This window comes from Pocillopora verrucosa, chromosome 4 (genome assembly GCF_036669915.1).
Source record: "Pocillopora verrucosa isolate sample1 chromosome 4, ASM3666991v2, whole genome shotgun sequence".
Taxonomy (NCBI): domain Eukaryota; kingdom Metazoa; phylum Cnidaria; class Anthozoa; order Scleractinia; family Pocilloporidae; genus Pocillopora; species Pocillopora verrucosa.
The window spans coordinates 27,823,274-27,835,826 of record NC_089315.1 but is presented as its reverse complement, the minus strand read 5'-3'; the positions used below and the strand labels follow the sequence as shown (position 1 = coordinate 27,835,826).

At 36.2% G+C, this 12,553-nt stretch overlaps 1 protein-coding gene across 1 annotated transcript in view; it reads right to left on the bottom strand.

Annotated features, from left to right (window-relative positions):
- Positions 1-12,553, bottom strand: part of LOC131774865 (protein crumbs homolog 1) — a 30,245-nt gene that overhangs the window by 7,700 nt on the left and 9,992 nt on the right. Inside the window, exons 15-29 of the mRNA XM_059090948.2 lie at positions 12,217-12,542; positions 11,614-11,752; positions 11,170-11,495; positions 10,581-10,719; positions 10,121-10,234; positions 9,423-9,536; positions 8,550-8,663; positions 8,068-8,181; positions 7,585-7,698; positions 7,011-7,124; positions 6,154-6,267; positions 5,654-5,767; positions 5,116-5,229; positions 4,329-4,439; positions 3,914-3,940 (exon numbers count right to left, since the gene is read on the bottom strand). Coding sequence (XP_058946931.2) covers positions 3,914-3,940; positions 4,329-4,439; positions 5,116-5,229; positions 5,654-5,767; positions 6,154-6,267; positions 7,011-7,124; positions 7,585-7,698; positions 8,068-8,181; positions 8,550-8,663; positions 9,423-9,536; positions 10,121-10,234; positions 10,581-10,719; positions 11,170-11,495; positions 11,614-11,752; positions 12,217-12,542 — 2,094 coding nt within the window. The remainder of the gene's footprint in view (positions 1-3,913; positions 3,941-4,328; positions 4,440-5,115; positions 5,230-5,653; positions 5,768-6,153; positions 6,268-7,010; positions 7,125-7,584; positions 7,699-8,067; positions 8,182-8,549; positions 8,664-9,422; positions 9,537-10,120; positions 10,235-10,580; positions 10,720-11,169; positions 11,496-11,613; positions 11,753-12,216; positions 12,543-12,553) is intronic.

Below are 12,553 nucleotides of genomic sequence, written 5' to 3'. Positions count from 1 at the left end.
ATTTAAGAAGAAACGATTGAACATTTCTTGATCTTTCCCGCTATAAGATACAGTATATTTTTTTAAAGTCGAAAAAAAAGGTCTGGATCCTGATGAAAAATTGATACCGCACTAAAACGTTTAGATAGTAAAAGTTGTGTTGGCTGTTTGCCACGAAAAGGTAGCAAGGGAATTTACGCTTCACAGTGAACATCACATCTATTATTTATGAAAATGTATTTTATCAATAATCCACGCACATCTTAAGATTTTAACTTATTTTTGAGGAAACGTATTTCGATCAAGGTTGACCCGCAAATATTTGGAGTAACTTTACCTGGGATCGAATTACCTACCTTTCGTTCTTTTTTTTTCTATCCTGTGTATGTTAGGGTAGTAGGGCGAACAAAGAATGGTTTCTGACCTTTCTAAAAACTGTGTAAAGTTAAACCCAAGATCTCGTTACCTCAATTTGTAATTTATGTTTTTTCATAGATATGCGTGTTGTATCATGTAAGCAATGAACAGTTGAATCAACATTAACGCTTTAGTACCTAATTAACTTTCATCAAATCAGTACTAAATCATGTTTCTTAAGATGCGAAACCACGAATTCAAGTATATACTTTTGATCTGAAATAGGCGGCTAAAAGAAATTCTCTCTAAGTTTATTTCTTTTCGCTTTTGACGAAACAATATTCGATTTCGCGGACAATTTATTTCACAGTTTATAATTTTATTTAATTAGGTTTGTTTCCTCCATCCTTGCTTTCATTAAAACAGTACAGCCTTAAAGCTTCGTCGCCAAGCTGCGCTAATATTTGTTATATCATCAAACTTCATTTCTGAACTTGAACTAATTCAAATCAATGACAAGTTTTGTAGAAGAAATTCTTACGACTTTGAGAGACTTGAAAAGAATAATGTTCATCCTCTGTCTATAATCTCGAGAACTCTTCTAAAGAAGAATATACCATAGTTCAAAATGGATAATGTGCTGAGAACGCTGCAAAAATACATGTAATTAGTTCAATTGTTAGTCAATAATAATTTGTAATGCATCTTTTCTGACACTTCTCTATGCATGTTTAGTCCATCATTCCTTTTTTCACCTTGTTGTCTTTCTCAGTCACACATTTGGTTATTATTATTTCGTATTCATTTTTCAATTTCAATTGTATTGAACTACTCATGAACAAAAAAAATAAATCAGAATAATGTTGCAGCATGTGTAATCGAAGAATCTAAACAGCAACTACAGCAACATTTTTTAAAAAAGGCAACGAAAGCAGAATTTCACTTCGACAGAAAATATATGGAAACATGTCAATGACAAGAAATTGACAGGAAGTCCTAAAGAAAAAACACACATTTCAAGCAGTTCAAACAAAATTTAAACTCCCACACTACATGTTATCACGTTCTAATAACACTTAACGCTGTGACATAGATCTACAAACATTTTTTCGATGTTTGAAGTCATTGTTTTTTTTTAATACTCAATAAAAACCAAAAAGATTCGTTTGGTTTTATTAACTAGATGGATGGTGAAAATTGGCCACCTTTAAGAGATTCTAAAGTTGAAGTTTCGAGCGTTAGCCCCTCGTCTGAATGAATCGAGGAATCATGGGTTCTAAGTGGTTTATATACAAAGTTAAAAATAAAAAAAATCAAAATAAGCAAAAAAAAAAAAAAACGGTAAAAATTAAAGAAACCAGTGATTGATTTAAGATATGCCGTAGATACAAGACACTTTTCAGAATTTATAATATGATTAGAAGTCGGCAGTAGTTTCATTTTAGGATGATTTCAACATTCGTTTTATGATACCTTTAGTTGGAATTCATTTCAGTAATCTAAATTGGTCATACATATCTAATAAATCGTCGTTTTTTTCTGTTGGTTTTCTTTTTTCTGTTTTAATGTCAAGTGTAAAAACAGACGTGAGAAATTCTCAGTGTGGTCAGGTGCTAAACGAACCGAAACGCAGTGATTTTAATACAGCGCTATGACACGAATCCTTAGTCGAGTCCTCGATAAAGGAACTTTGGGTTTCCAGCCGAAGTTAGATTCTCTGTCTATCCCATAAGCTTTCCGGAATGGTAGAAAGAGATAAAAATCAAATATTTAAGATAAAAAAAATACACAAAAAGTTGGGCCTGATGCATTCATCTTGTATTTGGTACTGACGTGCCAATTTTCCAGATCCCACTCTCCGGGTGAAGTCGAATAATGCAGTAAAAACCACATTTTTAAGGGGGGCAAGTTTTTATGGAAACTCTGGTGTCGTGTCGGTGGGAGGGTATAACAGGGTGAATTAGTATTATCAACTATTATCAGCGGGTAGTTGCACAAATGCCTTGCTCGCTATCCAGCACCAGACATACAAGTATTTAGATAGTAGTGACTATAGCGCAGTGCGAATTTTTACCATGGACTTCAGTAAGGCTTTCGATTTTGTGAACCATGCTATTTTGTCTGCCAAACTGAAACAGCTACCTCTAAATCCGTACATTATCAATTGGTATCATAGTTTCCTCTATGCAAGACAACAGCGTGTTGTTAGTTATAATTTTTTAGGACAGTGGAAACTTGTCAATAGAGGAACCACACAAGGTAGTGTAAGCGGACCGTATCTTTTTAATATATTTTTGAACGATTTGGAGATTTTTTTTAATGGTTGCCCTGTGCTTTTTAAATATGCCGATGATTCCACTATTCTTTCGCCTATCACTAGGAATAGTGACCCGTCTGCCGACTTAGTAGGACAGTTCTTAACATGGTGTAAAGACAATAGAATGGTCTGCAACCCTTGCAAATGTAAAGAGCTGGTTGTTAGAAAGAAAAATCATAATGTACTCTACTCTCCAATTAATAATATTCCCCAATGTAATAGCTTCGTTTTATTAGGAGTAACTTTACAGAGTGATGGAAAATTTGATGAGCATGTAAGAACTAAGCTTGTCAAAGCAAACAAGTGTTTACACGTCCTACGAACATTGAGAAAGGAACATTACTCTCAGGCAGAGATTGATCATCTTTTTATATCGATTGTTTTGGCTAATTTTAGCTATGCACTTTCAGTCTATGGGGCATCTGAGTCCGATCTTACGGTTGTACAAAAATTTTTAGACCGATGTCATGAACGCGGTTTTATCTCATTTCCAGTTTTTATCAAGAACCTTTTAAACAAACAAGACAGAAATATTTTGAAGAAACTAAAATCAACGGATTGCCACCCCCTGAAAGATATTATTCCTGTCCAAAAGACATATCTACACAATCTCAGGAAAAAAGGCTGCGCGCGCCCGAAAATTAATACACAGCGCTTTATGAACACATTTGTAAATAGGTTGATATTTAAGCTCCATTTATTGTAATGATATACTTTTTAATTCATAATATGTATGTAGATTTCTGTAGTTTTTTCAATTCATTGTAACATAAGATATGTAGTTTTATCTTATGATGGAATAAAGACTATTATTATTATTATTATTATTAACTGAGTTGATAACGTAAAATGGCCACCGTAAAGAGTTTAAAAGCTGACGTTTCGAGCGTTAGCCCTTTGTCAATCGCTCTGACGAAGGGCTAACGCTCGAAATGTCAGCTTTTTAACTCTTTACGGCGGCCATTTTTGTTATCAACTCAGTTGTTAATACTAAATTACCACAGTTTTAAAGGTCAGGATCGGAGTTTTCTTTTTACTCCTTTATAGCCGTGGTTAAATTAACAATACAATGCTTTAAAAACAAAACAAAACAAAACAAAACAAGTTTATAAATATTTCGTATGTTTAAGTTAACATAATTGCACAACATTCCAGAATTAAACTTTATTCTTCTGCCTATGTGTTACAGTGCAAATTGTTCCTGCTTGTCTAACAAAAGTTTTGATTGAGATCGATGCATCCTCTATTTCCTTTTGATTTATTCCTCGCACTCGTCCACCTCTGGTTCTAGAAATACACAGAAGATAAATGGAATATTAGACTTTAACAAGGTGCTCTCATACCTAAACAACTACCTGCCAGCCTAAGGTTCAAATATGCTCTCTGATTTTGTTGGTTCACTAAATTTCATATGATTGTTCCTCTTTTCAATTTAACCCATGTGTTTTGTAGATCATTTGAAAACGTGAATGAAAGGCACTCAGAGCTACTTTTTTAAATCAATAAGTGAGCCATGTTCGCCATCAGATAACAATGATTAATATCTAAAGTTGTAAAAATGTAGTTTGTGAATTTACATCAGCAAAGCGTTCAATTCTCTCGGAACCGACTTAGTTCACCAACATGGTTGCCGAGATATCTTGTGAAAACGATCCATGATTAAAGGACGACTCACCATCGCAAATAATACCAAGCCATCCGGCCGCGCAATCACAACGGAAGCCATCAACAAGATCAACACACGTACCACCGTTCAAACAAGGATCCGGAGCACAGTAGTTGATAGCTATAAATCCACAAAATGGCCTTACATTTAAAGCTAGTTAAATAAAATTTCTCTCCTGTAAATGGGTTTAATGTGAACCGTCAAAATTATCCAAGACGTGATGTCACCTGCTCAAATTTAGTCCAGTCCTTTAATATATACGCTACTCGGACAATTAAAAAATCCTTTGGAAGATCTCTTTAAAAAAATATTATGAACCATGGTAGCATTAATAGAGGTTTTGCGTGCACCAAAGCATGCGCAGCACAGCCACAAAAGGCTTAAAAAGAAGGATTCGTGCCTTCTCCGGTCATCACTTTGCGCCCACAATACTATGAAGCGCACACGGAACCACTAGCTCCGCAAGCGAGGTATCATGGCTATTAAAAAGCAGCAAAATACTTTTTTTTCCCCTTAAAAGCCCTAAATAACCTTGAGAATTTCTAAACCAAAATATTATCTCATTCCACCTCATTCTAAGGTTCTACTGCTTCCTAAGAAAACCATGAGAACAAAAATTAACTGATCAGTTGTATACTAAGAGCGGTATACGCAAAGTCGAAATCATATAGGGTGTGACTTCACATGTAAGAAAGAAAACAGGTTCGATTGATAAGTTATTTGTATCGACCCCCAGTTACTCGTTTAATGAATTTTTCCAAATGTCATTATCAATTTGTCCATGTGTTATGTTCACCTGTTTCGCAAGAACTCCCTGAATAACCTTTGGCGCAGTCACAGCGATGACCTCCTGAAAGATTGACACAAGTAGCTCCATTTTTGCAGGGGTTGTTTGTGCATTCGTTGACATCTGCAAAACACGAATTAAATTTATGTCAACACTAAATAAAATTATTTCGTAGTAAATCTCAATTTTCATGATGAATTGAGGTCGCAGTGGTAAGTGAATTAGTGTACCAACAAACAAAAAAAACTTGGCGTCACCATCGGATTTCAAACGCAGTGGTAAGTGAATTAGTGTACCAACAAACAAAAAAAATTGGCGTCACCATCGGATTTCAAACGTTTTGGTCATTTGTTAAAAGGCTCACTGCCTATGCTTTATTTCTGTTGTTTTCAATGCCTTTCAAGTAAAACCCTACGAGAAAGACCATCTAGTTTTTCGGAAGAAGGATATTGGTAAGAGTCTGACTAAAAAAATGCAGATAAGTGATCTAGTTTAAGTGGACAGATTGCCTACTAAAAAAAAAACACAAGTCTAAGGGATATTTTACCATTTTCACAGTTGTTTCCATCGTATCCAGATTTACAATCACAGCGGTAACTTCCCACAAGATTGACACAGGTGGCTCCGTTTTTGCACGGGCTGTTGGAGCACTCGTTGATATCTGTAATGTTTAAATAAAACGTTCCCTCTTTTCGGTTTCATTTAATTATTTTTGAAACTTATTTTTATTTTGATTGCAGATGGATTACGGCGACTAAAATAGAAAAAAAGATAGAGAAAAAAACACCCCAGGAAAAAAACCATATTTGCGTGTACTTAGGCACTCTGAACGTTATAATATGGGCCCAGTTTTCGTGCAGTTTTCCTGCGTATTCTACACAAATTTTCATTTGTGCGTGAATTTGCACAAAGAACGTCATGTGAATAGCATTTAAAAAGATTCAAAATTTTAAACTTTGGCTCCCTGTGAAGCGTCTGAGTAACAAAAGAAATACAACCTTAGATAAACAAACAGAAGTATTAGAAAACTTATAAACAATTTCTTACCATTTTCGCAGTTGTTTCCATCGTATCCAGATTTACAATCACAGCGATGACTTCCCTGAAGATTGACGCAGGTGGCTCCGTTCTTGCACGGGTTGTTGGAGCACTCGTTGATATCTGTAATATATAAATCAAACGTTTCTTCTTTTTGTTTTTCCCTAATCATTTTTAAATAGAAAAAAATAAAATGTATAAATTGCTGTGAAATAGTTCCCTAAAGGATCGTTGCCAAATCAACGGATGTCAAATTACAGTTTCAATCCGACCTCAACTTTAAGTTGAAAAGTGGTAGCCACCAGCTAAGAAAACGTTTCAAAACGGCAGGCTCGAAAGACTAAGTTTCTGTTGTCATGGAAGATACATGGTAAATAGTAAACAGACATTAAACGCCACATATATCCATGTTGTGTTTTGCTTTCTCAAATTTGATGTCGCAGAAATGGGTTTCTGCCACAATTTGGACTTGGAACTAATCTATACGAAAAAATTGGACCCTTTTCTCCTTACCTTTGAACAATCCGTAAATAATACAGCAATAACAACGACTACATCAACAACAACAACAACTACAACACCAATACCAACAACAACAACTACAGCAGAAACAAAAGAAAGTTAACAAAGGTAACAAGTACACTAGCAAATCAAAAAAACACCTTATTCAAATTGAATTTTACGTCAGTGTATTTGTCGTTTCCTTTGTTACCAGATTTACAGTCACAGCGATTACTTTCTTGAAGATTCACACAGATGGTTCCATTGCTTCAGTGAGGCCATCCACAAGGGCATAAAACAACATCAGCAACAAAATACGATAAAAGTAAACACAGCAAAGTAGTGCTGAAGGAAACATTACTTACCAGTCTCACAGTTATTCCCATCATATCCAGATTTACAATCACATCTATAGCTTCCCTGTAAATTTACACACGTTGCTCCGTTTTTACACGGACTGTTGGTGCACTCATTAATATCTGTAAGCAAACAAATCAAGTCAATCAATTTGCAGCTGTAGTCCGAGTTGAGTCAAGTTCCTTCCGTTCAACCAGGTAGAAGAGTGTCGTCCACCACGGTGCTTAGTTCAGTTAGATATTTTGATACATTTTTACAAATTTATTGGAGTCATAATCTTAATATTTTGATTGCAAATGGATTACAGTGACTAAAATGGAAAAAAATAGATAGGACAAATGCTAAATGAAACCCATATCCGCGTGTTCTTGGGCACCCCTAACGTTTTCATCTGGGCCCTGTCTTTGGGCGGCTTTCACAAGCATACAAGCGTGAAATTTCCTAAGTGAAAGGAATACGTGTTATTTGAAAACATTCCAAATTTCAACTCAGGCTTCCTGCGGAGCGCTAGAGTAACAAAAGAAATGCAAATTCTAATAAACAGACTGAGAACGAATTAAAAAAATGTAGGTGACTTATAACCATTTTCACAGTTGTTTCCATTGTATCCAGATTTACAATCACAGCGATGACTTCCTTGAAGATTGACGCAGGTGGCTCCGTTCTTGCACGGGTTGTTGGAACACTCATTTATATCTGTAAAGCATACATAAAGTGTTTCCTACGCCTTGATTTTTTTTACTATTGTGATTTATTTTGAAGGAGGGTAAATAGTTAGTAGTCTTTTTCTTATTTTTAACCAAGTGATTGGAGTTACTAATCTAAATAATTTGATTTCATATGGATTACTGCGACTAAAATGGAAAAAATAGAACAAAAACGAAATGAAACCCATATCTTCGTGTATTTAGACACTCCTAACGTTAAAATCTGGGCGTAGTCCTTGCGCAGTTTTAACAATATTCTACGCGAATTTTCATATTGGCGTGAAATTTGCCAAAGGAAAGTCTTGTGAAAAAAGTCTGAGTAACAAAAGAAATACCATCCTGAATAAGGAATTCTAACCATTCTCACAGTTGTTTCCATTGTATCCAGATTTACAATCACAGCGGTAACTTCCCTGAATGTTGACGCAGGTGGCTCCGTTCTTGCACGGGCTGTTAGAGCACTCGTTTATATCTATATATATTTAAATAAAACGTTCCTTCTTTTCCGGTTTTATTCAATCAGTTTTAATCTTACTATTTTGATTACAGATGGATCACGGCGACTAAAATAGAAAAAAAGATTGAAAAAAAAAACACAAGAAAAACCCGTATGTGCGGGTAGGTAGGCACTCCTAACATTATATCATGGGCCCAGTTTTCGTGCAGTTTTCCTACGTATTCTACGCAATTTTTCATGAGGTTGTGAAATTTGCAAAAAGAACGTTATGTGAAAAGCAATTAAAAAAGATTCAAAATTTTAAACTTAGGCTTCCTGTGAAGCGTCTGAACCTTAAATAAACAGACTGAAAAGTACTAGAAAACTTATAAACAATTTCTAACCATTTTCGCAATTGTTTCCATTGTATCCAGATTTACAATCACAGCTGTAACTTCCCTGAAGGTTGACGCAGGTGGCTCCGTTCTTGCACGGGTTGTTGGAGCATTCGTTTATATCTGTGATATATAAATCAAACAATTCTTCCTTTTGGTTTATTCTAATAATTTTGAAATAGGAGAAAATAAAATGTAGAATATGCTGTAAAAAATTATTGTCGAAATTATTATACCAATATTTTGTTTGTAAATGTATTGCAGCGACTAAAATGAAAAGCTAAAACGAAAAAACAAGATATAAACCCGCATCCATTCTACCTAGGTGCTTCTGACGTTAAAAAATCTGGGCCCAGGTCTTTTGCAGCTCTCCCCAACATTCTCCGCAAAATTTCATATACATTTAAGTAGGTCCAGTCCATAAATAGATCCGCTAATCAGACAACCAAGAAAACTTTCGAAAGATTTTCTTTTGGATGTTTTGAAAAAATATGTTTAGTATCTTGGTAGCATTTAGAAAGGTTTTTTGCGCTCTAAAACAATGAGCAACAAGGCCGCGAAAGGTTTGAAACGGAAGATTCGTGCCTTCTCCGCTCATCACTTTGCGCCCACAAAACTGTAAACCTCATAATGAACGACCACTAGCGCAAGCAAGGCGTTACCACCTTAAAAGCTAGCAAAATACATTGCTTTCTCTATATGTCTCACTCCGACCTCGCCTTAGGTTTTGTTGCTTCCTAAGAAAACTATGGGAACAAAATTGGATGAAAATTGATTAAGAACTTATGAATAAATGTGCGCATAAGTGAACTACTTTTACCTAAATGACCACCATAATGCTAAATTATTATAAAAAAGAAACATTTCTATAGAATATTTTACCATTCTCGCACTTGTTCCCATTATATCCAGATTTACAGTCACATCGATAGCTTCCCTGTAGATTTACACACGTTGCTCCGTTTTGACACGGACTGTTAGTGCACTCATTGATGTCTGCAAGGAAACAAATTAAGTCATTCAATTTGCAGCTGTAGTCCGAGTGGAGTAAAGTTCCTTCTGTTAAACTCTGTAAAACAGCGTCGTCCACGTTAGATATTAGTTAGATATTTTGATACATTTTTACAAATCTACTGGAGTTACTTATCTAAATAATTTTGATTGCAAATGAATTGCAGCTACTAAAATGAAAAATAAATATGAAAAACACGAGATGAAAGTCATGTCTGCCTGTACATAGGCGCTTTTAACGTTAAAATCTGGGCCCAGTCTTTGGGCGGCTTTCACAAGCACAAAAATAAATTCATATTGCGTGAAATTCTCTGAATGAAAGACTTGTGACTTGCGTTTGAGAACGTTCCAAATTTCAATTCAAGTTTGACGGATTGTTGGAGCATTCGTTTATATCTGCAATATATAATTTAATCGTTTCCTTAACCTTGGTTAGTTTGACTATTGTGATTTATTTTGAAGAAGAGTAAATAGCTAGGATAATATTTTTCTTAGAATACATAGTTTAAAATAGTTTATTAGGTATAGATAAAAAGGGAAAACTTTTTTAAAGTTCTATAGAACTACACCTTGATCGCACTGGGCTCCAGAATAACCAGGTTTACAAGTACATTGATAACCTTCCTCGACATTGCTGCAGGTAGCTCCATTCTTGCATGGATTTTGTGCACAATAATCTCTAGCTGAAAATAAAATGTGTCATTTTTCACGGCTGTTGTTCTTGTTCAAATGACATGAGTTGTAAATGGAATAGAGTGAAAACTTACAAATATTCAATTCTTATCATAGGCACTTGTATAGAGCACAACTAACGAGACTCAGTTTGCAATTTGTAGTTTTGCAATCGCAATGGATATAAGAATTAAGTTTTTCCCTCCATTTCCCCCTGCCCCCTCCAAAAATAACCTTGTTGTTACAGCATAAATAACAGCTTTTGACATCCAAATGCAAACAATTAAGAGAGGGTCACACTTCCGTAGAGCCATTAAGCAATTAGTAAGATGTGAACTCCCATCTGTAAGACTGTACCTGAACACCCATACACCTCTACCCTCATTGATATGTGACTTTTCCAGGAGACCGGGCGGAACCGGATAAAACGTGTCAGTTTTGGTGGATTCAGTGAATGATACACGACAGAACTTCGGTCTTTGTTTGCAACAAACTCCTATAAGAAAAATCCAGGAGAAAGAAAAGCATCACTTATAACTAAGAGGGCATGCTGGAGTAAGAAGTTCTCTGCTTCAAATATGACGGTTGATTCACAGCATAGCTGCAGGCAAATTTCAGATTCGAGATGATTGCAAGAACCAGATTGCTGAAGAATCAGCTGAAAGCAAACTAACTCGTGTAAACCATAATTCCGAGATTTTTTTGTATGAACTGAAACAGAACTGGAACAGAACTGGTCTGAAAGCTCATTTATAAGCAAGAAGATTTCTAACAAACTCGCCAAACTCGCTACCACTAATCCTCATCAATCATTTACAATTTGACTGAAAAATATAATACAAAAAAATTCTCGGTGACAGATAGGCCCTGTTCATATATCACTTAACCAAAATAAAAAATGATTACGTTTTTGCGATGCGTTTCTATGTATGCAGTTTTGTTTCACCTTCGCTACACTCTGCCCTGCCTCCATGTAGTAAGTAAAGGTAGCTCCATCATCACTGTACTGTAGCTTGTATTTCGTCACCCACTGGTCAAGGTTGGATCTTCCTTGAGTTGCGACAGCCGTCACTTTGAGCAACGCACCTAGATCAATTTGAAGCCATTGATTGGCATTATTGTGTTTAGCTGACCAGCCTCCTTGCTTCCCTGGAGGTGGTAAGTAGTGAAGTCTTCCCTGAATGGCGGCATGGTTGGGGTCCCATTCCGAGGAGGCTTTCACTTGTCCATTGGGAATTGCATAACTTGCCATGCCAAGAGCTTCTCCACAAGCTAATTAGCATTGAGCCAAAAAACAAACAAACACACAAGCAAATGAGAAAGGAAATAGCTTATGCTAAAAATGTGTGCTAATAATAGAAACTGTAAACTCCTTTCTGTAAAACTGTACCTGAACACCCATACACCTCTACCCTCATTGATATGTGGCTTTTCCAGGCGACCGGGCGGAACCGGATGAAACGTGTCACTTTTGGTGGATTTAGTGAATGATACACAATGGTACTCCGGTCTTTGTTTGCAGCAAACTCCTATAAGAAAAATCCAGGAAAAAGAAAAACACCACTTATAACTAAGAGGGTAAGCTGGAGTAAGGAGTCCTTTGCTTCAAATATGAAGGTTTATTCACAGCATGGCTGCGGGCAAATTTCAGATTCGAGACGATTGCAAGAACCAGATGATTGAAGAACCAGCGAAAACCAAACTTACCCGTGTAAACCATAATTCCGAGTTTTTTTTTTTCATATGATAAGGCTCTGCCTATGTTGAGCAAACACCAGAACTGGTCTGAAAGCTCTTTTATAAGCAAGAAGATTTCTAACAAACTCGCCAATCTCGTTACCACTAATCCGCATCAATCATTTACAATTTGACTGAAAGGTATAATTCAACAAAATTCTCGGTGACAGATAGGCCCTGTTCATACATCATTCAGCCAAAATAAAAATTGATTACGTTTTTGCGATGTGTTTCTATGCATGCAGTTTTGTTTCACCTTGGCTACACTCTGCCCTCCCTCCATGTAGTAAGTAAAGGTAGCACCATCATCACTGTACTGTAGCTTGTATTTCGTCACCCACTGGTCAAGGTTGGATCTTCCTTGAGTTGCGACAGCCGTCACTTTGTGCAACGCACCTAGATCAATTTGAAGCCATTGATTGGCATTATTGTGTTTAGCTGACCAGCCTCCTTGCTTCCCTGGAGGTGGTAAGTAGTGAAGTCTTCCCTGAATGGCGGCATGGTTGGGGTCCCATTCCGAGGAGGCTTTCACTTGTCCATTGGGAATTGCATAACTTGCCATGCCAAGAGCTTCTCCACAAGCTAATTAGCAT